Source organism: Hemiscyllium ocellatum, chromosome 25, assembly GCF_020745735.1.
Source record: "Hemiscyllium ocellatum isolate sHemOce1 chromosome 25, sHemOce1.pat.X.cur, whole genome shotgun sequence".
Classification (NCBI taxonomy): Eukaryota; Metazoa; Chordata; class Chondrichthyes; order Orectolobiformes; family Hemiscylliidae; genus Hemiscyllium; species Hemiscyllium ocellatum.
In genome coordinates this window covers 53,516,514-53,544,455 of record NC_083425.1, presented here as the reverse complement: position 1 = coordinate 53,544,455, position 27,942 = coordinate 53,516,514, and the positions used below count along the sequence as shown (strand labels likewise).

At 45.4% G+C, this 27,942-nt stretch overlaps 1 protein-coding gene across 1 annotated transcript; it reads left to right on the top strand.

Annotated features, from left to right (window-relative positions):
* Positions 1-901: 901 nt before the first annotated feature.
* On the top strand, positions 902-27,521 carry LOC132827684 (E3 ubiquitin/ISG15 ligase TRIM25-like). The gene is made up of 7 exons (XM_060844342.1): positions 902-1,828; positions 3,864-3,959; positions 13,327-13,560; positions 14,145-14,316; positions 17,533-17,622; positions 21,472-21,547; positions 24,313-27,521. The coding sequence occupies exons 1-7, from the start codon at positions 1,238-1,240 to the stop codon at positions 24,332-24,334; spliced, it is 1,281 nt and encodes a 426-aa protein (XP_060700325.1). The 5' UTR covers positions 902-1,237; the 3' UTR covers positions 24,335-27,521.
* Positions 27,522-27,942: the final 421 nt, after the last annotated feature.

Genomic DNA, 27,942 nt, shown 5'->3' with positions numbered 1-27,942 from the left:
GGGAAATGGGTCTGAGTGAGTTACTGTTCAGAGGGTCGGTGTGGACTGGTTGGGCCGAAGGACCTGTTTCCACACTGTAGGAAATGTAATCTAATCTTTCACCTCACCTCCAGACCTTGAGTGTCAAGTCAAGCCATGGCGATCTCCCGGTGTCAGTGCCATCTCCTAGTCTCAGTGTGATCTCCTGGTCTCAGTGTGATCTCCTGGTCTCAGTGTGATCTCCTAGTCTCAGTGTGATCTCCTGGTCTCAGTGTGATCTCCCGGTGACAGTGAGATCTCCTGGTATTGAGACCCTTGATGTGAGGTGGCAGTTGGAGGGACAGTTATTCTGAACTTTATTTTTCTGAAGAATTCCTACGATTTCATACTAATCTAAGATGGCATGAAGGTCAGTAATATTGGGCTTTTTCTTTCTTTTATTTTTCTTAATTTTTACTGAAGAATCTGTATCTAGGTGCCTTTAGAGATGGTGCTGTATATTGGGAACTTGTAAACGTTTCTCTCTACTCACGAGAGAACGGGACAAGAATCTAATCCTGCCTTAATATAGTCAGCATGAGTTTAAACCGGGTTGCCTGGTCATTACCACACAAGCTCCTGATAGAGTTTGTTAAATTGGTCAACATGTTCCTCCTGCATTCAGATAGCGACAATAATGCCTAACCATTTCATTCCTGTAAAACACAGCGGGATGTCTTGAGGTTGGGATAGGCAGCACCCAAATTCAAGTCTTCCTTTTCCCCATTTTAATTTAAATGGGGAGGAGTTGCCCTCTCAGTCACGGTATGAAGGAACCGTCCCTTTAATAAACTTCCAGCGAGGTTAGACTTGGTGCCCCTCCCTGAATCGGCTGGAGGCTAATAAATTGTGTGTGTAGCGAGAGCTGCCTGCGTGCTGTGTGAGAAGGGAATATCCAGCAGGAATGTCTCATGTTGGATGGGTTTGAGCGTGTATCCCTGTTCCCTATGTGTTGAGGATTATCCTGCACTGACTTCCCCTTCTCCACTCACCACTGCAGCGTCTCTCTGCTCGAACCACTAATAATCTCCAACCGGCTGTAATCAACGAGATGGGCTGTTAAATCTCACCAAAGGAGAGGTTTAATTTTTTTGCTCGCCCTCCCAATTGAGTGAGTGTTAGAGGAGCCAGGAACCGGGTATTAAATGCTGCCAGAGAGAGAGAGAGAGTGTGTGGGTGGGGAGAGAGTCCTAGGCAGCTGGAAGTGGAATACTGCAGTATGGCGCTGCCCAATGTACAACTCTCCAGGGACAAGCTGGTCTGTGCCATCTGCCTGGACCTGTTCAAGAGCCCGGTGACCATCCCGTGCGGTCACAGTTTCTGCCTGGGCTGCATCGAGCGGACCTGGGACCAGCAGTTCCACGGGAGAGCCTCCAGCTGCCCCCAGTGCAGGGAGAGTTTCAGCCCCAGGCCCAGCCTCCACAAGAACATCATGGTCTGTGACATCGTGGATGAGTTTCTCAGGTGTGGGGCTCACAGTGCTGCTGAACCCCGGCCTCTGCTGGCCCCAGGGGATGTGCCCTGTGACTTCTGTAGCGGTGCCCAGCTCCGCGCTGCCAAGTCGTGCCTGGTGTGCCTGGCATCGTATTGTGAGGACCACCTGAAGCCACACCGGGAGAGCCCAGCCTTCCAGGACCACCCCTTGACCGAGCCGGCTCGGGATATCCAGGAACGCAAATGTAAAGTCCACAGGAAACACCTGGAGCTCTTCTGCAGGAGCGACAAGGCTTTCATCTGCTGCGTGTGTACCACCAGCGGGCACCGCACTCACCAGGTGGTCCCACTAGAAGAGGAGGTACACAGCAGGAAGGTACAACCACCACCCCCGACACACATACACACACACACGCCTTGATTGTGTCCCATTGTGGGCTGGGATCTGAAAGGCCAGGTCTCATCACACAATCCCTGCGAAAGTGGGTCCTGCAGATGCTGGAAACCAGAGTCAAGATTAGAGTGGTGCTGGAAAAGCACAGCAGGTCAGGCAGTATCCGAGGAGCAGGAAAATCGACGTTTCGGGGCAAAGGTCCTGCATCAGGAATAGAGGCAGGGAGCCTCCAGGGTGGAGAGATAAGTGGGGTGGGGTTGGGGGGGGGGGGGGGGAGAAGGTAGCAAAGTGCAATAGGTGAATGGGGGTGGGGATGGAGGTGATAGGTCAGAGAGGTGGGTGGAGTGGGAAGGTGGGAAGGGAGATTGACAGGTGGGACAGATCATGAGGACAGTGCTGAGCTGGAAGGTTGGAGCTGGGGTAAAGGGGGGGGGGGGGTGAAGGGGAAATGAGGAAACTGTTGAAGTCCACATTGATGCCCTGGGGTTGAAGTGTTCCGAGGCAGAAGATGAGGTGTTCTTCCTCCAGGCGTCAGCTGGTGAGGGAGCGGCGGTGAAGGAGGCCCAGGACCTCCATGTCCTCGGCAGAGTGGGAAGGGGAGTTGAACTGTTGGGCCACGGGGCGGTGTGGTTGATTGGTGCGGGTGTCCCGGAGATGTTCCCTAAAGCGCTCTGTTAGGAGACGCCCAGTCTCCCCAATGTAGAGGAGACCGCATCGGATGCAATAAATGATATTGGTGGATGTGCAGGTAGAACTTTGGATGTGGAAGGCTCCTTTAGGGCCTTGGATAGAGGTGAGGGAGGAGGTATGGGCGCAGGTTTTGCAATTCCTGCGGTGGCAGGGGAAAGTGCCAGGATGGGAGGGTGGGTTGTTGGTGGGCGTGAACCTGACCAGGCAGTCTACACTGGGGAGATTGGAAACCTTCTCGCAGAGTGCTTCAGGGAACATCTCCGGGATACCCGTACCAATCAACGTCACCGCCCTGTGACCCAACATTTCAACACCCCCTCTCACTCTGCTGAGGACATGTGGGTTCTGGGCCTCTTCCATCCACACCCCCACTCATCTATTGTAGTGTTTGCTACCTTCTCCCCAGCTGCAGCCGCAGCAGCAATCCACCCCCCCCCCCCCCCAAATTTATCTCTCCAACCTGCCTCTATTCCTGATGAAGGGCTTTTGCCTGAAATGTTGATTTTCCTGCTCCTCGGATGCTGCCTGACCTGCTGTGCTTTTCCAGCACCACTCTGATCTAAACAGAATCCCTGCAGGCCATTCAGCCCATAAAGTCCACACACTGACCCTCCTCAGACTATCTCACCAAGACCCCATTCCCTTCCTGAGCCCTGTATTTCCCATGGCTAACCCACCTAGCCTGCACATCCCTGAACACTATGGGCAATTTAATATGGCCAATTCACTCTGACCTGCACATCTTTGGATTGTGGGGTTATGATTGTGGTACAAAGCTGTATTGGAATGTTGCTTTGTTAAATGACAGTGACAATGCCTCCTCTTGCTGTAATACAACTCTGAAACTTTCATAATAATAGAAAAATAGTGCAGGGTTAAGGGGTGAAGTCAGGAAGTGTCACATGGTGAACTGCCCCTTCAGAGAGTTGGCGTAGAGATATCAGACCAAATGGCCCTCCTTTTGCATAGTAACCATTATGTGACTCTGTGGTTTGTAAGTTTTCAATTGTGAACATAGCTTCGATTCATTTGAAAATTAACAGTAGCGCAAATGCCAGAAATCTAAAGTTTATTTTCAAAAAAAGGTGCACTGAATCTGTCAGCATCTGTGGAGAGAGAAACAGAATTAACATTTCAGGCCTTTGTAATGGAAGGTCACGCACAAGAAAAGTTAACTCTGTTTTCTGTACAGTATTGGGGAATGCCACTAAAATATAATCCAGAGAAGCAGGGAATAGATTTCTGCTTGCATACTCCCTCCTGGTGAAACTGTGACAGTTATATCTGTGATTGTCTCTCACACCATTTGGTCACTTTTTTTTCTCAGAAAGAGCTTTACCTCATGGATCTCGAGACAGAGAAACAGCTGCAGGGAACACTGCAGGAGATCGGAACGCTGCAGGAAAGCATCGACTCGATCACGGTCAGTTGATTACTTTACTCAGTGCTCTGACCAATGAAGGCAAACGTGCCAAATAGCTTCTTCACCCGTCCAGGACTTCAACAAGTTTTCCATTCACACATGCTAGGAGTCGCCAGTTAGGTGTAGGAATATTGCTGAAGCCAATACACTGACTGATTGATTGATTGTTGAGTGAAAGTGTGGTTTATGCTTTTTGTTTCCAGTGTACTTCTGGTAGAGCTCCATTGGGCACTAAAGGATGCGATTGTTGTCTGTGATTTATCAACAGTTCATACTGTCTACCACAACATTGTAACTATGCTTAGGTTCAGCTGTGAGATGAAGGGGGTGAGGTGGGTACACTTACAACCTTTTTTTAATAAATATTTTTATTAGAAATTTAACATTTTTGCAAGTTTATAAAAATAAACAAAACTCTCAAATACAAACATTGATGTACAATTAAATCAAATATACAATAGTCAAAATTTAACAAAGAAAAAAAAACAAAAACAAAAATAAAATAAAAAAACCCAAAACTCAACTTTCTACTAATCTAACCTATAACTAACCAGAGTGTATACTTAAGTCTCTTACATGCTTGGAATGTATTAACATCAAATGTAATAAAACCCGTATTCGTGTGGGATTCCTCTCCCAAGGGGCCCGGAGCAGCCAGGTTTGTAATCCTCACTAAATAAAGACCCTTGTTAGGATGGTCGAAATATCTGCATTTATGTAATTCAAAAAGGGCTGCCATATTTTATAAAATAATTCAGTCTTTCGGTGCACCATATTTGTAAGGAAGTCAAGGGGAATATATTCCATAATTAATCTGTGCCAATTTGAAAGTCCAGGGGGGCCCTCAGCCACCCAGTTCATCAAAATATTTTTCCTTGCACAGAAAGAGAGAATAGAAAATAGTCTCTTCCCGTGCATATCCAGGAAACGTTCGAAAAGCCCAAAAGAAGAGATACAGGGTCCACTCTAATTTCCGTTCCTAAAATATCTGTCAGGGTACTTGCTACTTTAGTCCAATATCTACGGATCTTATGACAAGTCCATAGGCAATGTACCAGAGTGCCCACCTCTATTTTGCATTTGGGACACATTGGAGATGCTCCTGCCTTAAATTTTGCCAATCGAGCCGGTGCTATATGGGCCCTATGAAGTATCTTCAGCTGGATAGCCTGGGTTCTGTTACAGATAGTAATTCTTCTAGCATTTTCCCAAATATCATTCCACGTTTCTATAGAGATTTCTAGTCCCAAATCCTGATCCCATGTTTTAAGCAGATTGTCCACATCTCCCGACACTTCATCATGTAGTAAATGATAAATAGTACTAACGGAGGATACCCCCACTGGTCGTAGGGCATTACATTCTCTATCTGATTTATAAAGACTATCTATTAACGTAATCTTCTTCTGTATATAATCTCGAATTTGGAAGTATCGAAAGAGGTCTCCATTGGGTAATCCGAATTTCTGACGCAGCTGTTCAAAGGACATCAGGACCCCATCTTTAAATAGGTCCCCTAAACATGAGATACCCCTGGATCTCCAGAGTTTAAAAGTGGCATCTGTAAACCCCGGTTGGAATCCCCATGCTCCTACAATCGGTGCATGGGGGGATGTTTTATGTAAATTACCCTCATTTTGCCGCATTATATTCCAGGCCTTAATTGTGTTTAGTATTATGGGATTTTTACAGTGATCTGTAATGATCTTCCTCTTGTCTGAAAATAAGAGGTTAATAAGTGGGTATTTTACTTGAGAGGCCTCGATGTCCAGCCAGATTGATTGTGGATCAGACAAGACCCAATCAGCTGTGTAACTTAATAGGGAACTTAACTGATATTTTCTAAAGTCTGGGAAATCCAGTCCTCCCCTTGCCTGTGGAAGCTGTAGCTTCTTCAGCTTAATAAGGGGCCGTCTATGATTCCAAATAAAGGAACCCAGTCAGCCATATAATTTACGTAGGGCTATCCTTGGCAGCATCACCGGGAGCGTTCTCATAGGATATAAGAGACGGGGCAGAACATTCATTTTAATTAGTGCTATTCTACCCAACCAGGAAATTGGAAGGTCTCCCCATCGCTGGAGGTCCTGCCTTATCCTTTCCAGTAATTGCACAAAATTAGCCCTATACAACTGACCAAATACTGGAGTAATAAAAATACCTAAATATAAGCAGCCCTCCAGGGACCAACGAAAGGGAAAAAGGGATCCGTCCACTAAGTGGGGTGTCATAACCAGGCCACCCATTGGCATAGCCTCCGATTTTGAAAAATTTATTTTATAGCCTGAGAATGCACTAAATGTATTAATAACTTGAATTAGATGAGGTACTGACATCAGAGGATTACTGAGGAATAAAAGAACATCATCTGCATAAAGGGTAATTTTGTGTTTACCTGTACCAATCCTCGGGGCCGTTATATTAGGATCAGTCCATATAGCTTCTGCTAGTGGTTCAATTATTAACGTAAATAACAATGGCGAGAGAGGACATCCTTGACGGCAGCCCCTACCCACACTGAAGCTATCCGATCTTAATCCATTGGTAATAACAGCTGCTTTGGGATCACTATACAATGTTGAGACCCATTTGGTAAACACCTGTCCAACGCCAAACCTTTCCAATGTGTAAAACAAATATGACCATTCAACCCTATCGAATGCCTTTTCCGCGTCTAATGAAACTACTACTCCTGGTATCTTTCCCTGATGGCAGGCTTGGATCATATTCAAGACCCTTCTAATATTATTGGATGATCTACGGCCTTTAATAAATCCCGTCTGATCCTCCTTTATAATATATGGCAGTACCCTTTCTAGTCTCAGTGCTAACATTTTAGAGAGGATTTTAAAATCTACATTTAGCAAGGATATTGGTCTATAAGATGTACAGTCTTCTGGATCTTTTCCTTTTTTGAGGATAAGAGAGATATTTGCCTCTTTCAGTGAAGGCGGGAGACAGACCTGACTATATGCAAAGTTGTACATGTCCATAAGTGGATCAGCCAATAATTCTGTAAATTCTTTATAGAATTCAGCTTGAAAACCATCTGGGCCCGGTGCCTTTCCGCTCTGGAGTTGCCTAATTGCGTCAAGTATTTCTTGGACTGTTAAAGGGGTATTTAGGGCCGATACCTGTTCCGGAGTCAAGCCCGGAAAGGTCAAATTTTTAAAAAATGACTGCATCCTCCTAGTCCTATCTTCACAATCCTGCGATTTATATAACTCAGAATAAAATTCTCTAAAGCTCGCATTAATCTTTTTATGATCATGAGTCAAGGTACCTGTACTTTCCTTGATAGTCGTAATAGTCTGAGGGGCCTTCTTTTTCTTTGCAAGAAATGCTAAGTATCTACCCGGTTTGTCGCCATATTCATATAACCTTTGTTTTGCAAATAATATTTCCCTCTTAGCCGTTTGAGTAAGCGTAGTGTTTAGAGCTGTCCTAAGAGCCGTAATCCTTTGCAATTTTATAATAGAAGGTCTATCAGCGTATGCTGTTTCAGCTGCTTTTAAGCGTGCTTCGAGCAGACGCTGTTGCTCTCCTTTCAGTTTCTTCTGGGTCGCTGAGTAGGAGATGATCAAACCTCGTGCATAAGCTTTGATGGTCTCCCACATCATTGATGGGTTGCTAGCCGTACCTGAATTAATTTCTAAAAAAGTTTTAAATTCTTGGGAGAAGTACTTTACAAATTTACTATCTTTTATCAGGAAGGGGTCCATACGCCAATGCCGAGCGGATGTCCCATTGTTCCTTGCCTTAGTTTCCATATATACAGCGGCGTGGTCGGAAATCGCTATAGTACCTATTTTACAGGATAATATAGAATTTAAAAAAATCGATGGGGCAAAAAACATATCAATTCTTGTATGACATTTATGTGGATTAGAGTAGAAAGAAAAATCTCTACCCTGTGGATGAAGACATCTCCATACATGTACCAATCCTAATTCTTTATTCAGATCCGCCAATTGTCTAGATCTGGGAGATACTCCAGCAACACTCTTGGGGATCCTATCTATTTCCGGATCCATAATACAATTAAAGTCTCCCCCTATAATTGTATGACGGGCACCAAAGGCCATCAATTTTGAAAAAGCTTCCGTTATAAATTTAAAGGGGTGTGCCGGGGGGCAGTACAAATTTAGAATCCCATATTCCTCTCCATTTACGAGGGCTTTAATCAAAATATATCGTCCAAATTCGTCTTTTATCTGATTTAGAATTTTGAAAGGGAAATTCTTCCAAACAAGAATAACAACTCCCCTGCTTTTTGAGCTAAAAGAAGAGAAAAAGGCCTGATCAAATCCACCCTGCCGTAATTTTAAATGTTCTTTATCTGACAGGTGTGTCTCCTGTAGGAGAGCTATGTCAACTCTTTCTTTCTTAAGATTTGATAATATTTTCTTCCTTTTTGACTGGAGAATTACTCCCCTTGACATTCCAGGTGCACCACTTAACCGACTGATCAACCATAATCATCTGGGCAGATCCGAGACCCCTTGGGAGGGGAAACCCTATCTGGAACATCCCGAGCATGGAGCATATAAAATTTACAAAAATAAAGGCTCTCTATTACACTCACAACAATATAATAAAAAACTATTTCTAAATAAAAAAAATATAAAACGTACCTAAATGGAGATTTTCCCCCTTGTTCCCAGGGAGCGTCACTTCCTCTCCAAAAGTCCATCTTATCCTCTCTCAACCAATGCCCCACCCTTGACCCAGGTGCTCCTCAATAAAATGAGGAGAATTCAAATATAATACAAAGCTAGAGTTAATAGTGAGCACCCTACCCCCGCCCACACCAACACCTGGATATATTTGGGAATGTTAGTACCATATATAAATATATAACTATAAAATTACAATCTCAACAAGTACACTTACAACCTTTAAAAGCAATCTAAAGATGTGCAGGTTAGGTGAATTGGCTGTGCTAAATTGCCCATAGTGTTCAGGAATGTGTAGGTTAGTTGCAGTAGTCAGGGGTAAGTATAGGGTAGTAGGGAAATGGGTTTGGGTGGGTTATTCTTCGGAGAGTTGTTGTGGACTTGTTGGGCCAAATGGCCTGTTTCCAAACTGCAGGGATTCTATGAAATGTGGACAGGTATGTGGATAGGAAAGGCTTGGGGGATATGGGCCAAATGCAGGCAAATGGGATGAGTTCAGTTTCGGACATCCATTTGCCCTGAATGATTTGGGCCAAAGGGCCTGTTTCCTTGCTATATAACTCTATAACCTCCTCAGAGTCACAGCGTGTTGGAATTTTTCAATCCCTCCAAGTGATTAGGAGAAAGTGAGGACTGCAGATGCTGGAGATCAGAATCAAAAAGTGTGGTGCTAGAAAAGTACAGCAGGTCAGGCACCATCAGAGAAGCAGGACAGTCGACGTTTCGAGCATAGGCTTTTCATCAGAAATTCTGATGAAGATCCTATGCTTGAAATGCTGACTCTCCTGCTCCTCGGATGCTGCCTGACCGGCTGTGCTGTTCCAGCACCACACTCCTCCATATGATTGCCAATCAGAGGATTGCACCAAACGATGCTCCAGTTGTCCAGCTTTGTTGTAACAAGTTGTGAGCTTCTATCACTAATATGCAATCTCTGTGACTGTGTCAGACAGCCTTATCAAAGCATCTTTTTCAGGTAGAAGGTGGTGGAAATACATTTCGCTTTTCCATGAATGCTGCGGGTTAATTGGAGCTCTCAGAGTAGAGATTGCTAGAGCTTTGTTAGACGAGGTTACCGAGTGATAGGAAGCTAAGGGATGTGAATGGAGTTAAGATATAGGTCATTGAATTGAACGATGGTGCAGGTATTGAGGGACTGGAGGTGTCCCCCTGTTAATCTGTATGGAGGATTCAAGAATCTCAGTTTTTCCCAATCTTCTGAAATCGGCCTTTCATTCTCCAATCACACTGAGTCTCAAGTATTTTTGGAAAAGGGTCAGTTTTGGTAGATTAGCGAGCTTTCTAACCACAGAGAGTCATAGAGATGTACAGCACAGAAACAGACCCTTCGGTCCAACTTGCCCATGCCAACCAGATATCCCAACCTAATTTAGTCCGTTTGCCAGCATTTAGCCCATATCCCTCCAAACCCTTCCTGTTCATCTACCCATCCAGATGCCTTTTAAATGTTGTAATTGTACCAGCCTCCACAACTTCCTCTGGCAGCTCATTCCATACACGTACCACCCTCTGCGTGAATAAGTTGCTCCTCAGATCTCTTTTATCTTTCCCCTCTCACCTTTAACCTATGCTGTCTAGTTCTGGACTCCCCTACCCTGGGGAAAAGACCTTGGCCCTTTATCCTATCCATGCCCCTCATGATTTTATAAACCTCTGTAAGGTCACCCCTCAGCCTCAGATGCTCCAGGGAAAACAGCCCCAGCCTATTTAGCCTCTCCCTGTAGCTCAAACCCTCCAAACCCATCAATCTCCTTGTAAAGCTTTTCTGAACCCTTTCAAGATTCATAACATTTTTCCTATAGCAGGGACACCAGAATTGAACGGAATATTCCAAAAGTGGCCTAACTAATGTTCTCTTATCAAACTACATCTTACCAAACTGGACTCATTAACTCCCTACCCCCACCCCAGTGATGCTTTTGTCACTCAATTCTAGCCCTGTCCTACCACATGATGTTCCCAGAACATTTTGCTACTGCTGGGATTCCTGGGAGTGGCTGGCATCCTGGGTGCTGGTGCCATCTCTAAAACAGCATTACGCCCTGAGGTGAGAATTGTCCGCAGAGCTGCCCTGCACAGTTCCTGGCTTCTTGCCCAGATGGAAAATTGGTCAGGGACATAGAGTTCCTGTTGGTTGAGGGGGGGGGGGGCGGGGTGGACACCCCCCACCCCAGAGTGGAGGTTACAACACCAGACTGTGCCAGCTCTGGTCTGAGGTTGCCATCCTGGTCAGTGCAGTCTGGTGTAATCTGGGAAGAAGGTCAATGACCCTGTCCACTCCACCAACCAAAGTGCCACCATCTTCTCTCTCAGACCTCATACTCGGACTATCTTTGATTTTAAAAAGCCACTCCCACTAAAGATCGACCACTCTCTCCATTGCCTGCAGCATCTTTCCCACTCCATCTCACCCAATCCTGACCCCTGACGCCACTAACCCATGCATGCCCTGTGCACTGCTCACTCACTCACATGGGACAGCTCTCCACCTGCACCAAAGATAAAGGCTGTGCCACCTCCTGTCATCCTGCTTAACACCTTTCTCATTCCAGGAGGAAAGTAGCCCCCAAATGAGGCAGAAAGAGTCAAGCTGGGGGAGTGCTCCCTGATATTCAGCCAGAGAGGGGGGTAACCCTGACATTCAGCTCCTGAGAGTTTGTGGGGAGCACCATGACTGACCACCCTGAGTGGCTGGCTGACTGACTGGAAAATAGTCTCTGGACTAACCTCAGAGGCTATTCTTATCTTACTCTGCTCTTGGCTGAAGGCATTCCCTTTGAGTTGCCTGAGGACTGCTGGCAATCCCTGGCATTGTGTCTGTACCAAACAGTGAGCCTAGTGTTCCTGCCTGAGGGGCAAGGCACAGAAAGGCAAGGCAAGGTTGGGATGTTATGAGCATCCAGCGAGACTCAAAGTGAGTGTGGGAGTGCAAAGACAGTGAGTGAAGAGCTTGGTACAGGAGCCTGGTCCATTCTAGGAGCTAAGAGCATGTTCCTGAGCTCACAGTATCCTTGCTGTAGCTTCATAAAGTGACCTTACGCCTTGAAGTGCAGCATTGAAGGATCCTGAGATGTACCATGAGAGTTCGAGTCTTAGAATCCCAACAGTGTGGAAGCAGGTGATTCAACCCATTAAGTCCATACTAATTCCCCGCGCCCCCCGCAACTCCACCGCCGAAGAGCATCCCAACCAAAACAACCCTATCTCTGTAACCCTGCATTTTCCACGGCCAATTCACTGGACCTGCACATCTTTGGATTGTGGAAGGAAACCAGAACGTCTGGAGCACCCCCACGCAGACACAGCGAGAATGTGCAAACTCCATACAGGCAGTCACCCGAGGCTGGAATTAAACCTGGGTCCCTGGCGCTGTGAGGCAGCAGTGCTAACCACTGAGCCACCGTGCTGTCCCTTACTGGAGGCTGGCACATGCCAATGCCCTTGAATGTGGGATATGGTGTGGCCGTTTCCCATGTATCGAGTCCTGAGGAGTTAGTGCTCGATGCCCACCATGGAGACCTTCGGAGGGAGTGGTGAGCTGAAAGTGTCCAGAAACTGCTCTGACTTTGACCTGGAGAATTCTCCGCCCCTGGTTTGCTCTGTGAGTACAGTAAGACTTGTATGAATGAGGTGAGATGTGCCATTTTATAGTTGCATCAAGTAATAAATGCCCTGAATAGGCAGCTCACTGTTACTGAGCAGGTATAAGACCTCAACGCTGGGATTTACTAAGAGCACATTGCGAGTTATTCCCAATGTCAGGCTAGGCTTTGCTGGACTTCCCATGGGATTCTGCCCCATTTCGCACATCATTCAGGCCCTATACAATTCCACCTGTTGCAGTTCATTGGGACAACTTAATTAAATGGTCAGCCCTTGTAACAGATCAGGAGCCCCTATGACCAAGACGTAATGTTGACTTACTCCCAGTCAACTTGGCTTTGAGATGTTTTATTTGAATTTCTATCAGACAGAAGTGAGTAAGTAGGAGTTACTTGACCCTGTGTTCACCAGAGAAACTGCATAATGTTGATAGAAAAGTCATTTATGTTCCTGGTAGCATATGTGTTCTCTGGTCTGTGTTGTGTGTTCCTAGTTGTATAGTTCTCTTCCTGTATCTGTGTTCCTGCAACTTCTTTGCGCTATCAAAATCTTAGATCTTTTTAAAGTCCTCTACTCAGACCCCTTTCTCAAGTTGAGAGCTGGGAATTGGTGGCACTGGGAGTTTGGATTGGGTGAGGCCGAGGCTGATTGGGTGTCGCCGGGTGAGGCCGGGGGGATTGGGTGTCGCCGGGTGAGGCCGGGGGGATTGGGTGTCGCCGGGTGAGGTCGGGGGGATTGGGTGTCGCTGGGTCACGCTGGGGGATTGGGTGTCGCTGGGTGAGGCCGGGGGCTTGGGTGTCGCTGGGTGAGGCCGGGGGCTTGGGTGTCGCTGGGTGAGGCCGGGGGCTTGGGTGTTGCTGGGTCACGCCGGGGGATTGGGTGTCGCTGGGTGAGGCCAGGGGGATTGGGTGTCGCTGGGGGGATTGGGTATCGCTGGGGGGATTGGGTATCGCTGGGTGAGGCTGGGGGATTGGGTGTCGCTGGGTGAGGCTGGGGGATTGGAGGAATTGTTGCTTGGTGCACTCCGGCAAGGAGTTGGTTTAAAACTCGTTCTGATCTCATCCCAGACAACAGCACAGCAAGTGGAATTGGAAATCACCAACAAATTTTCTGTCATGACTGAAGCCATCGAGGAGGCCCTGAAGGTGGTGATTGGTTTAATTGAGCGGGAACGGCAGACTCTCCTGAACCAGGGTAACTGCATCAGGGCTCAGCTGGAGCAGAGGTGTCGTGAACTCCGTGAGAGGAAGCTGCAGTTGGAGATTCTAGCCAATAAGCATGACAGTTTCAGATTTGTGCAGGTAAACTCATTCATCACCATTCACCCATGTGCAGCACAATGGTTACACATTTAGTTCACTCACAAGAGTTTCAAACATATTTTAAAGCCCTTTTATTCAATTTAACAATGTAACCAGCAATATAATACATAGTCTGTCATCACAAAGCTTGACGCCATCCTGATTTGGAAATATACCACCATTCCTTCACTGTCGCTAGGTCAAAATGCCTAATGGCATTGTGGGTGCACACAGACCGCGGTAGTTCAAGAAAGCTCAGCAGCAGGATTTCCAGGATGGGCAATGAATGCTGGCCCTGCTTGTGAAGCTGATATCCCACGAATTGATAAAACAAAAAAGTAATTTAAGAGCAGGAGAATTCTGTGTGATGACCTGGCCAATATTTATCCCTCCACCAATTTCATAAATTGATTATTGGTCCATGTTGCTGTTTGTGGGATTGCCGGACACAAATTGGCTGCTGCTTTTCTGGCACTTCAAAAATACTTCATTGACGATAAGACCCTTTGGGATGTTCTGCGGTTGTAAAAGGTGCTGTATGAATGCAACTTCTTCATCCGTCTGGTTCTATGTTTTCCCCTCAGGAATCCCTTTGTTTCAGTTCATCCTCTCAGGTCTCTGAGGTCCCGAAGTTAAAGACTGATCTGGGTTCCAAACTGGCACGTGCCAGTGAAGCTGCCACTGAACTTTCCGCCCAGGTGAAGGAGTGTCTTCGTCGAGCTATGAAACGCAAACTGAAGAGCACAGAGGTCAGAGGTCAGTGAATCTCGGAACAGGTCCGTTTGGAGAACGGAATCTACCCACCACTCCTCCCCTCCCCCCCCCCCCCCGCTTTCCTCCATGCTCCCAGTTCAGAAATGCTTGGAGGGCGGGAGGTGTTGGTTACGTTCAGAAGGTAGGTACGGAAGAGCCAACAATGACATAATGAAAGATAGCAATCATTCTGCCCCTTGCTCATCATAAGATATGATGTGGAGGTGCTGGTGTTGGACTGGTGTGTACAAGTTAAAGATCACACAACACCAGGTCATAGTCCAACAGGTTTATTTGGAAGCAATAGTTTTCAGAGCACTGTTTGTTCATCAGGTAGCTGATGAAGGAGCAGTACTCTGAAAGTTAGTACTTCCAAATAAACCTATTGGACTATAACCTGGTGTTGTGTGATCTTTTAACTTTATCATAAGATACATCACACTCCAAGAACATGTAATTTCTGGAAGGGACGAAACACCTTTTTAAAAAACAAGGCCTATTTGAGGTAAAAGCAAGCTGAGGAATTCCTCTTTGAACCTTATCTTGCCAACTGAGGCTGGACCAGGAGTTTACTCTGGGACGTGATTATTTGATGTAGCTCCTTTCTTTTGTGTGGGGGATCCCTGTCCAGGATTCACTTTAACAACGTTTCTGCTCACCCATTGCCATGGGACAACATTGCCCACCAGCCACTGGTGTGATGTGATGACACCCCCCAAAATGAACCAATCATAGTTAGAAATCCTCCTTCTGCTTGTTTTAAAACCATCCAGATCTTGGGTTTTTCCAGGCAGTAATTACAAGTAAGCAGTTTCTGGCAATTTCTCCTTGCTCCAATTCTGCTGTGTATTAATTAATTAACCTTACCATCCTGCTTACAGCCTTGTCCACTTCTATGAACTCTGCCCCGTCTTACCCCCTTTCAAGGATGAAGTGTTCCAGCTACTTCAGCCTTTCCTCAAATCAATCCATTAAGAGTTGGAGGGAACACCCCTCTTGACTGTTCTCCTCCTCCTTGTCACATCATGATTCCTGGGACACATTTAAATGGAGGAAGTAATGCTTAATATCCTTCACTTTGCAGCTTTAGTTGAAAAAGAAAGTGAGAAACAGAAATAGCTGTACAGACAGAGCCTACTTAGACTTGCTCAATTACCTTTAATGACCTGGGAATGTCACAACCAATAAAATGCTGGTAAAATGTAGATTTTGAAATTCGATGACACTGATTTACAGATACAAAATAGTGGGAGCACACATATTCTGAGAAGGAAGTGAATCAACAGGCAGTCTTGGCCTCAAAACAGGAAGTTGTCAACTTTGGTACATTCTGGGGTGTCGTCACATGACCTCTTGTCTCCATCTGCCCTAGCCCAATGCTTCCACCACTGTCCCACCTTACATGATCAGCCTTGTGGGAAATTCTGTCTCATGGCAACGGGTGAGCAGAAACTTTGTTACAAGATTGTCATAGGTGAGGTGATGGCCTGGTAGTATTTATCACTGGACTGTTAATCCAGAGACTCAGGAATGTTCTGGGACCTGGGTTCAAATGGTGAACGGTGGAATTTGAATTCAGCTCAAAAACAAGGGATTAAGAGTCTAATAATGATCATGAATCCATTGTTTATAGGAAAGTTCATCTAGTTCACTAATGTCCTTTAGGGAAGGAAATTGCCATCCAACCTGGTCTGGCCTACAGCAGTGTGATTGACCCTTAACCCTCTGGGCAATTAGGTTGGGTAGTAAATGCTGACCAAGTGGATGTGGTTGAAGCAGGTACATTAACAACATTTATCCTGTGAATGAATAATCAAAAAATTATAATGCCTCTTGTTTATAAATTAACACAGAATACGGTAGTCTTCAAAGAGAATTTAAAAAAAATTCTCAATTTTTTAGTTGCCCCCAACAACATTTTCCCTTGCCTGTAACAGTGCCTCAAATTTTATTTCCAGGAGAATCTACTGCACTACGTTGCAGAAGGTTATCGTTGGTGATTTTTCTGGTGAGCCCCAGAATGACAACAGTTGACACTAAAATAGCTGATATCGTGGACAGTGAGGAACGTTATCAGAAATTATAGCTGAAAAATGTGTTGCTGGAAAAGCGCAGCAGGTCAGGCAGCATCCAAGGAGCAGGAGAATCGATGTTTCGGGCATAAGCCCTTCTTCAGGAATTACAGCAGGACCTTGATCAGCTGGGCCAAGAAATGGCAAATGGAGTTTCATATAGATAAGTGTGAGGGCTTGCATTTTGGAAAGTCAAATCAAGGTAAGAGTTTCATGGTGAATGGTAGGGCCTTGAGGAGTGTAGTGGAACAGAGGGACCAAGGAGTTCAGGTGCACGGTTCACTGAAAGTGGAGTCACAGGTAGACAGGGCAGGGATGAAGGCTTTTGGTACACAGTCAGGTCATTGAGTATAGAAGTTGGGAAATTATATTGCAGTTGTACAGGATGTTGGTGAGGCCTTATTGGAATATTGTGTTCAGTTTTTGTCACCTTGCTATAAGAAGGATGTTACTAAACTGGAAAGAGTGCAGAAAAAAATTAAAAGCATGTTGTCCAGACTCAAGGGTCTGATTTATAGGGAGAGATTGGACAAGCTAGGACATTTTAATTTGTGTGGGAGACTGAGGGGTGATCTTATACACCCCTACAAGATGATGAGAGACATGGATAGGGTGAATGCACTCAGTGTTTTTCCCAGGGTTGGGGAATCTAGGATGAGAGGGCATCAGTTTAAGGTTAGAGGGGAAAGAATAGCAATTTTTTTAAGCAGAGAGTGGTATGTGTATGGAATGAGCTGCCAGTGGATGTGGTTGAAGCGGGTACATTAGCAAAATTTAAAAGTCATTTGGACAAATACATGGATAGGAAAGGTTTAGAAGGATATGGACCAAGTGCAGGGAAACGGGGTTAGCGTGGATGGACATTTTGGTCGGCGTGGACCAGTTTGGGCTGTAGGACTCTATGACTCTATAACAAGAGAACACTCCCGTTCTTACACATCTCTATGCAATCTTATATTTCCACTGGAGAGGGCAGGTTTACCCAGTGTCCTACAGAGTTGAGTACTACCCCATTACTGGGAGTGCCAGCTCTGTTCACGATTGTGGATTGAAGCTTGAACAAGACAAAAAGCTGCCCCAGGCCCTGAATTAAGGATCCCCAATACACAAATAAACTCCACTCTTCTATCCCTTTCGTCATGTACAGGCCATGAGAAAACTGCTGAATTATCAGATGTGTCTCCACAAACCTCTCAGCACCCTCCAGAGGCCAAGGTTCGGAAAGGACTTCGACAATGTGAGTACCTCTTACAGCTTGAACCAATCAGAGAGCTCGTGCACCTCCTTTAGGAGATAGACCCAGATCATGGCAATCTCTCTGAAACCTTTTCCTGTTAATGGGCCAGATATTTAAGTTCCTGATCAGCTAATTGAAAGTTTTTTTTGGTATCCTGATTGGGGAAGATACATGAATTTGAATTTCTGTGGCATTTTGCACAACTTCAGGGCATCCCAAAAGCCTTTGCGGCTCTAGGGATTATAATGAGGTCAGCCAGGGGGATATCCAGTCCATCTGATTCCGAATAGCACAGTGAACATTCAATTCCTCAGGTACCTCCTACTGTCAGCAAAATATTATTCACAATCTCGCTAGGCTTTATAAATTCAGGCTTAAACATTTTTATGTAGACCAAGAAGTTATATATAATAGAGTAAATAAATGTAAGAATGTTCAGTGTGCTATTCAGAGTATGATGGAATGGTTCGACCATGTATCCATTTTACCTTCAGTCTGACTCCACTCCTAAATGGCTGCTTGGAACACCTTGTAAAATACTGCAAGACACCCACCCCACTTTGAATACAATAAATACAAATAAATTTCAAAAATTGAAGGACTTGAATTTCTGCCATGTCTTCAGGAAGTCTCAACACTCTAAAGTGCTTTACAACCATCTTTAAAATGGAGTGACAGCTGTAATGGAGAGATTGCAGTAGCCATTTTGTACACAGCAAGTTCCTATAACCAACAGTGTGGTAAATAACCAATCTGTTTCAGGTGATGTTCACTTGAGGCACAGTAATTTGCCAGGGCACCAGGCTAGAGGCTCCCTTCTCTCCTTTGAATAGCAGCAAGGGCTTATTTTACACCCTATCTGAGGGAGTCGAGTGTTAACGTTTCATTCAGAATTGGCACCTCCAACAGTGCGGCACTCCTTCAGCGGGACTTGGAACATCAACTGAGATTTTGAATGAAAGACTCTCTGGAAACAGGCACCCACAATCTTCTAACCCATAAGCGTGAGCATTTCCTTCAGGTAAAAGTGACTTACGTCTGCAAATATTGGATCGACTTGTAGGACATGCTTGCCAAGAAACATTTTAAAAAGGGTTATGTAATAAAAAAATTGATTTATTCAAAGAACAATACAGCACAGGAATAGGCCCTTTGTCCCTCCAAGGCTGCGCCAATACATTTTGCCCTCCCAAACTAAATCTGTCTTCACTTACAGGATCCATATCACTCCGTATGCTTCCTGTTCATGTATTTGTCCAGGTTTTTCCGCCATCTCCTCTGGCAGTGCGTTCCAGGCATTCACCACCCTTTCAGGGAAAACCTGCCTTGCATATCTAATTTAAACATTGCCTCACACCTTGAACCTGTGTCCCCTGGTAGTTGACCCTTCCATCCTGGGAAAAAGTCCCATACTTTCCACTCTATCCACACCATTCACAATCTTATCAACTTCTATCAGGCCATCCCTCAACCTACTGGATTCTAGTGAAAACAAACCCAGTGTATCCAACCTTTCGTCAGAGCTAAAATCCCCCATACCTAGGAAGCATCTTGGTTCACAGACCTTTTAAATGATTTCTCCCATGTGATCTCCTGCATACATATTCTTCTGTATGCTGATCAACTCTCCGTTATAAAGGATAGATTTCATCAATGTCCATTATATCAAGGATCAGAATTTTCCATAACGTGAATATCTCTCTCTCTCAATGTCGGCAAAACTAAAGATCTGGCCATTGAATTCAGAAAGAAATGCGGAAAACATAGCTCCGTTGATGTGGATGGGGCCGAGGTGGAGAGGGTGAAAAGTTCCTCAGGGTGATGTTAACCGACGACATGTGCTGATCTTCCCACGTAGATGTGAAGCCACAATAATATAATTCCCTGAAGAGGCTCAGGAAATTCGGCATGTCCATAAGGACCCTCACCAACTTCTACAGCTGCACTATTGAAAGCGTACTGTCTGGGTGCATAATGGTGTGGTATGGCAACTGCTCTGCCCAGGACCATAAGAAATTACAGAAGGTGGTGTGCACAGCCCAGACCATCATGGAAGCCAACCTCCCATCCATGGACTCCATTTACATGGCTCACTGGCGCGGAGAGGCTGCCAACATCATCAAAGAACCGTCCCACCTGGTAATGCTCTCCTACAACCTCTCCCGACAGGCAGAAGGTACAGAAGCTTGCACACATGCACCAGCAGGTTCAGGAATAGCTTCTTCCCAACTGTTAATAGACTGATGACTGGATTCTCTCACCTCCAATAATGCTGATCTTGTTAACATTGATCTCACCTCGTTGCATAGCCTGTGCAATGTAAGCTGTATGTTTCTGTCTAAGTCTTTTGCTTACTATGAGCTGCCTGTGCTGCTGAACAAAGCTTTTCACTGTTTATTGTCACGTGTACCAAAGTACAATCAATCGATCAATCATTTCGTAAAACTTCTTGCAAAAATGGCTTGCTTCACAGTGGCTCCTTACCTCTGAGAGGTTTGTTCTCTTCACATGCCCCATCCTGCATTGCTGTTGAAAGCTATTGTCTTGACATGAACCAGTTCACCAGCTCTTATACATTGGGGTCCACTAACCACACTATTAGTGGGAAAAAGGTAAGCTTTCAAATGATTAGCTATGATTTTCAAATGATTCAGATCAGTTAAACATGTCCTGGTCATCCTTACAGCCAAATATTAAATACTGTGGGCTCCAACTCACAACAGATCTTGCAGCGATATGTTAAAAAGTAAGAAATACATTGCCCTCCCTCTCCTGCTAGGCCATACTCAGCTCGCTAGAGGCAGTGGGAGGAATTTCATGGGATACACGACTGCACAAACCTTTTACCAGCATCTGTCTACATTGAATCTGATTGACAATCCTCCATCCTGAAGAAAGGCTTATGCCCGAAACGTCGATTCTCCTGCTCCTCGGATGCTGCCTGGTCTGCTGTGTTTTTCCAGCACTGCGATTTTCAACTCAGGACTGCAGATGCTGGAGACCACACTTTATCCTAATCCTCCATACCTCCACCCTAAAGACAAAGTTACCTCTACCCCACCCTCCACATTTCTAATTGCCTAGTCTCTGATCTAAGGGATCTTTGTGAGATCCTTAAGTCAAAGAAAAATGGTAGCACAGTGGCTCAGTGGTTAGCACTGCTGCCCCACAGCACCAGAGACCCAGGTTTGATTCCACCCTCAGGCGACTGTGTGGAGTTTGCACATTCTCCATGTCTGCGTGGGTTTCCTCCGGGTGCTCCAGTTTCCTCCCATAGTCCAAAGATGTGCAGGTCAGGTGGATTGGTCATGCTAAATTGTCCATAGTGTTCTGGGATGTGCAGACTAGGTGGATTAGCCATGGGAAATGCAGGGTTACAGGGATAGGGAGGAGGGGTGGATTGCTCTCCAGAAGGCCAGTGTAGACCTGATGGGCCAAATGGCTTACTTCCATATTGTAGGGATTCTATGAAAACCCATAATTGTTGATGACCCTTCTGAAGGCCACAACAAGCTTACACTGATGGAAATAAAGGAGTGCACTTCTCCAGACCTGGAATCTGTCCTTCGCTTTGAGATGTTTCTGTCATTATGTTATGGAATAGGCCCTCGACTTTGTACTGATCAGGATCTCATGGAAACGCCAGCAATGTTTGGGGAAATTCTGCCTGTTTCATTAAAGGTACCCCTGTCCATGTAGAGTCTCTCCAGTGTGCCAGCGTACACTTGCTGTTGTCACAAAGATCTCCCAGGCTGCGGTATGATTATGTGATAGCTAGATATTGCTTTAGATTGCCCCCTAAAGCCAGTTATACTGACAATCTCACTGCTGTTTAAATTTACCTTTCAGTTCCAGCATCGTTGGATGGTGCTGTTAGTCCTCCACGGAACATCTCCCGGGTTGGTTCCTCCAAGAGGCACTGCAGGTAACTATCATTTCTGTTTATTTCTTTCTACACATTGCTTTCAGGCAATTTATTAAAAATGCGATTGAATAATTCTCTTTTCAATAATGTGTCATCAGTGAAGCTTTGGGTTTATTATTTCTCCCGCTGTGTTCTCTCTGGTGCAAGGTATCATGGGTTTCTGGTTGTCTTGATCCCATCTGCTCAAGGCCTTGACCAATGGAGCTCACACCCTGTCACCTGTTCTTGACCAACCTGTTGCCTTTTATCTTCAATCGTTTTCTAGTGTGATGGAGATAGATGGGGAATTATGGTTTTGAGGGATGGAAAAGGAAACTTTTGACCAGTCATAGGGATAGAATAAGGAGGGAACAATTGTTGTTATCTCAGGAATGTTTGATGGTTAGAGTAGAGGGTATGTCATCTTTATTTCAAAAGAATTGAAGGAAATTTGTTTTGAGTTCAAAGGATTCGAGGGACCTTTAAGTTCTAACGAGTCATGGAGACTTTACTGTTCTGCTTAAAAGGAATAGAGTGAGCTTTATTCTGGATATAACCAGGTGCCATCTCTGTCCCAGGATTATCTGATGGGTCAGTGTGCAGGGGACTTCGAGTAAAAAATGAGGTCTGCAGATGAAGGCTTATGCTCGAAACGTCGAATTCTCTATTCCTGAGATGCTGCCTAACCTGCTGTGCTTTGACCAGCAACACATGTGCAGGGGACTTGACCACTCTGTTTACCCCTCGCTTAAAAGAGTAGGGAGGGAGTGATAAAGGAGAGGGGAGAAAAGAGGGGATCAGGAGGGAGGAATATATGGGGGTCAGGGATAGTATGAAAAGGACAATATGGCAAAGGCAATGGATGGTGAGAAGGGGAGGGGGAATTCAAGAGTGTGCGGTAGTTGATAGGAGCGAGGAACAGTCGAGATGTGAATGCCTCTCACATCAGAAGCAGAAAATCTAAGCAAGTTTCCTTGCAAATGCTGTGTTACAACACACACACTCTTACACAGTCCGTTATGAACATCATGGGACATAGTCCAAAAGCCCCCCTCGAAGGAAAATGGAAGAAAACAAGAAAAAGAATAGCAAAGAAGATGATAAAGAGCGATTGAAGCAGAACAGGTGGCAGGCAGGCAGAAAGATGACTGAGAGGCACTGACTGTCCTTTGTATCGAATTTGCACTGAACCATATCATCAACTGAGCTGCACTTATTGTGCAAGTCACACAGAAAATTCAATTGCCTCAAGTTTTCTAAGGATTACTCCTGACTTTAATGACATCTCTTTACAGAGTCTGTTCCTCATCATTTTTGGACAACTGTCTCTCCCAGTTTTTTTGCAGCATTTTGGGGAGTCCATGTGTGTGCATATTCTTATTGTGTGAACAGCGCCGTGTATAATATTATGTATGCAACTTTCAGCAGACACAAGTGTGCCGTATTGTGTCTGGATGACCATCCTCAATTGTTGTCTGTTAAATTCTTGGCAAACTCAGGACACTTTAAGATGTGCCTGTTACAAATTAGGTGACCTGACAGAAATTGACAGGTGTCTAGATTAGAGTGGTGCTGGAAAAGCACAGCAGGTCAGGCAGTATTCGAGGAGCAGGAAAGTCGATGTTTCAGGCAAAAGCCCTTCATCAGGAATAGAGGCAGAGTGCCTGCAGAGTGGAGAGATAAATGAGAGGGGGGTGGGGGTGGGGAGAAAGTAGCATAGGTGAAAGGGGATGGGATAGAGGTGAAAGGTCAGAGAGGAGGGTGGAGTGGATAGGTGGAAAGGAAGATAGGACAGGTCATGATGGCAGTGCTGAGCTGGAAGGCTGGAGCTGGGGTGAGGTGGGGGGAGAGGAAATGAGGAAACTGGTGAAATCCACATTGATGTCCTGGGGTTAGTGTTCAGAGGCAGAAGATGCATTCTTCTTCCAGGCGTTGGGTGGTGAGGGAGCGGCGGTGGACCTGCGTGTTCTCGGCAGAGTGGGAGGGAGGAGTTAAAATGTTAGGCTGGTTGGTGGGGTTGATTGGTGCGGGTGTCCCGGAGATGTTCCCTAAAGCACTCTGCGAGGAGGCGTCCAGTCTCCCCAATGTAGAGGAGACCACATCAGGAGCAACGGATACAATAAATGACATTTGTGGAAGTACAAACTTTAATGGATGTGGAACTACAGAAGATTAACTGTTCTACGTAGCCAACAAAGAGACAGTCATAGCTGGGCCCCATACGGGTGCCCATGGCTACTGACAGGTGACTGGTCAATTTCTCAGGACATTGCCTTGACCAAACACAGTCAACAAACCCTGACAGTTAACTGTCAATCATCATCAGCCTACTCCATGGCAATCACCACTCTCCTCTTATACAGTAATAATGTTATTTTTGTTTCCTTTCTTCCTGGTGGTGGAAATTTAATAAAGATTTGTGCACTTTGTGTCTCTCACTGTGTCTCACACCTGCACACACACAGCATGGGTGCTGGGGAAAAATAAGCACTACCGCAGTTAGGCGGGAGTGTGGGGGTTAAAGAAGAAAAGAGGAAAAAAAAGGGGAAAAAAAATAATAAACAGAAGATTCCCCCTTCACTGTATAGAAAAAGAAAAAAAATATAACCAGGAGAGTGGAGTGCATTATTTCTGCCAAAAAAAGAAAAAAAACCTAATGTTATTTTTCCCATAAAAGTGGCATAATTTTGTTATAAAGTTTTTTTTTCAGAAATACTGAAGTAATTTCTAACAATAATAATAAAAACAAGGCTCAACTAAAATGCTGTAATATTTCTGTCTTTTAGATGCCGCGAAGCTGATTTTTGATCCAAAGGGATTAACTGAAAACTCCCACTTGTTCCAGAAAATAAAACTAACCAGGGCCATGGCACAGACCCGAGCAGCTGCTGAAGTTGGAGAGTTGCTGACCAGTTTAAACAGCTGTCACCATTTTACTGCAAGGATTGCCTTTTCACAAGCCTCCACGTTGCCTGTGCTGACCTGGGACTTACAACTGTGTAAACCAGAAAAGCCACAAGAATATCCATTCCTTGAGGAGGAAAGTTTTGGGTGGGGGTTGAAACACGTCCTGGTGTTCGGTCATCAATCCCACCCACCCACTTTCCTCCCAGTGGCCGGGTGAGTGAGTTGCTGTGTGCTTTACTGCCCATCTGGCAGACTTCGATGGAATCTAAGTTACCTTATTAGGTATATAACGGGACTGGGGTTTAATCAGGTGGCACCGTGTCAATTTACAGAGTGATGTGCACTATGAATCTGGAGCTGTCTTTAAAACTCACCGTGGTGTGCATTTTGCCTGTCTGGGTCAGACTCATTTCTAAGTACTTGGCAGCTCAGGTAGCAAGGGGCAGATTGGAATTTCTTAATGCTGCAATTGTTTTTCAGCTGTGTCCTTGTACATGTGTTCTGAAGGCATCAGCTCAACTCAAAAATGGTCATTTTGTGTGTGTAGTGTAGTGTGTGTTGAGTGTGTGTGCATGCACGTGTGCCTGGGCATCAAATGCTGCTTAAAAATGTATTGCTGGAAAAGCGTAGCAGGTCAGGCAGCATCAAAGGAGAAGGAGAATCGACGTTTCAGGCATAAGTCCTTCTTCAGGAATGATTCCCTTCTCCTTTGATGCTGCTTGACCTGCTGCGCTTTTCCAGCAACACATTTTTAAGCTCTGATCCCCAGCATCTGCAGTCCTCACTTTCTCCTATCAAATGCTGCTTGGCTATTTCACCATGGATGGTATCGCACCAAACCTGGTAACAGCCAATAAAAACAGACATTCACCTTAACAAGAGGTTACTATGCAGCTAGGAGGAGCTGGTTCCCAGTCTGATCAACCTCACATTAAGGAATGATTCTTGAGCTGTGGTCGAGAGTGCTTCAATACTTAATAGATCTTCCCATTATGAGTCTTGCATTAGAGTGATAGAATCCCTACAGTGCAAAAGAAGGCCACTTGGCCCATTGAACCGACACCAACCCTCCAAAATGCATACCACCCAGGCCTGTGTAACCCTGAATTTCCCATGGCCATTACATCTAACCTGCACATCTTTAGACTGTGGGAGAAAACTGACGCACCCAAAGGAAACCCACGCAGACACCGGGAGGACATGCCAACTCTACACAGTCACCTGAGGGTGGTATCAAACCTGGGTACTTGGTGCTGTGAGGCAGCAGTGCTAACCACTGAGCCGCCATGCCAGCCCCAGCAGCCAAGCTCACTGTAACTTGAAGTTTTTGATGTGAATCATTTGAGCTGCCTAAGCCAGATGAGCTGCCATGGTTGCAGAAGCTAACACAGGCAATAAGGGCTGGGTGGTAAATCCTGGCCTTGCCAGTGAGACACACATCCAGGACTGATGCGAAGTCTGCTGAGGCCTGACTCAGTGTACTCCTTCGAGCAAAAGCAAAATCCTGGGGATGATGGAAATCTGAAACAGACACAGAATGCTGGGCAAACTCAACAGGTCTGGCAGTATCTGTGGAGAGAGAGAGACATGGTTTTGAGTCCTCTGTATAATGTCTGAAACTCGCTGTGTATTCCTCAGTGCTGTCCTTGATTTGTGACAGTGCTCTTTGTTCTGTCTGGCTATTTTACTTATGGAGCCCGCACTGTTAATCGAAGGAGTGCTCGTGAGGCAGCCCATACGCACATTGGGTGGATTTTAGACAGGTTTGGAGGTGGAGGATTTTTAATTGGGCAAGAGGGTGGGGGTTAGGATCCCACTGTACATTCAGGTCAGGAAAAGCCATTTGGCCCATTCAGCCCACACCAACCTCCAAAGAGCATGTCACCCTAGCTGTGTAACCTTGAATTTCCCACAGCCAATCCACCTAACCTGCACACCTTTCGACTGTGGGAGGAAACCCACGCAGCCACTGGGAGCATGTGCAAATGATAGTCACTCAAGGCTGGATTTGAACCTGGGTCCCTGGTGCTGTGAAGCACCTCGATGCCACTTGAGGTCCTTAGATGGCCAGTGCATGACCATTTATGGCCCTCATTCCCAGTATCACTGGTATTCAACCATGATGTGTGTTTGTTTGCTGGCTTCCAAGGGAGATGGGTCATCGTTGGCACATATGCATGGACCAGCAATCGGGAAGGTGGTGCCCTTTCAGAGCCATGTCCCTGGCCTTCCCACTGATCCTCTACAGCTCAACCAATACTTTCTTCTTCATGACCCCACCCTGACTCAACTAAGGGCTGGGCCCCTCATTGATTCTTGGCCTCAGCTGAGTTAATTATTTCCACTATTGCTCCTGGTGACACTGCTTTCAATGGAGAGCTGTTGGCTGGCAGCATTCAGAGGGGCAGATGAGATTCCTGTCTCCCCACAGCTACTTGATCCATTGATAGCCACTTAAATGCTAGATTGTCCCTTTAATACAATTTGTCTTCCCCATAGGAGGCGATATGAAGCTTTCACTGTCCAGACCCCTACCACCTACATCTAATTCTGCCTTCTACATGCAAATAGAGCAAGTCTCAAGTCATTCCTCACAGGGATCATTGTGCCAATTTTATATGTCATTGCAATCACTGGTGAGAATGAGCACCCTTCCTGAGAATAGCCCATTCATCGAAGTGAGCAATGGGGTGTGGGAGGGCAGAGGGGAACACTGTCAGCAATTCCAGGTTCACAATCTTGATGGACACAGCCTCAAAGCAGGACCCAAGCCTTTGACAAATTTTCTCCACTCCTGTCATTTACTGGAAATGTAATTTCTACCATCCTCAGTGCCTTGAATACTGATTTTTTTGTACTTTATTTTCTTCCAGTTATTCTGTTACATATATAACATATTTTAACATTTGCTACAGCTCTAAGAATTACTACTTGAGCCTGCAACAGTTTCTATTGTTTATTAAACAGATCTGAAAACATTAATTAAACCTCGCTTCCTACATTCCAATTATAGAGGAAACGTACTATAAATGGATATTTATATAAAATAAACTTTGTTACACTCCTCCACAAATGAATGAGATTTAGATCAATAAAATCTGCTTATATGACCCTTTGTGTGTGATGTGCTTCTGAAATTATATACCGAATGATTATACCTTACATAACTCCAAATGCTATCCTGAATATTGTCTCCAGGTGGGTTTTTTTTTAGATTAGATTACTTACAGTGTGGAAACAGGCCCTTCGGCCCAACAAGTCCACACCGACCCGCCGAAGCGACAACCCACCCATACCCCTACATATACCCCTTACCTAACACTACGGGCAATTTAGCATGGCCAATTCACCTGACCCGCACATCTTTGGACTGTGGGAGGAAACCGGAGCACCTGGAGGAAACCCACGCAGACACGGGGAGAACATGCAAACTCCACACAGTCAGTCGCCTGAGGTGGGAATTGAACCCAGGTCCCTGGCGCTGTGAGGCAGCAGTGCTAACCACTGTG

What these genes read in the sequence shown, in the direction of transcription:
- LOC132827684 (XM_060844342.1), top strand. Translation starts at nt 1,238, where the DNA reads ATGGCGCTGCCCAATGTACAACTCTCCAGGGACAAGCTGGTCTGTGCC. An exon ending in AAAGCATCGACTCGATCACG is followed by an intron (nt 3,960 to 13,326) that starts GTCAGTTGATTA and finishes ATCTCATCCCAG; the next exon opens with ACAACAGCACAGCAAGTGGA. An exon ending in ACAGTTTCAGATTTGTGCAG is followed by an intron (nt 13,561 to 14,144) that starts GTAAACTCATTC and finishes TTTTCCCCTCAG; the next exon opens with GAATCCCTTTGTTTCAGTTC.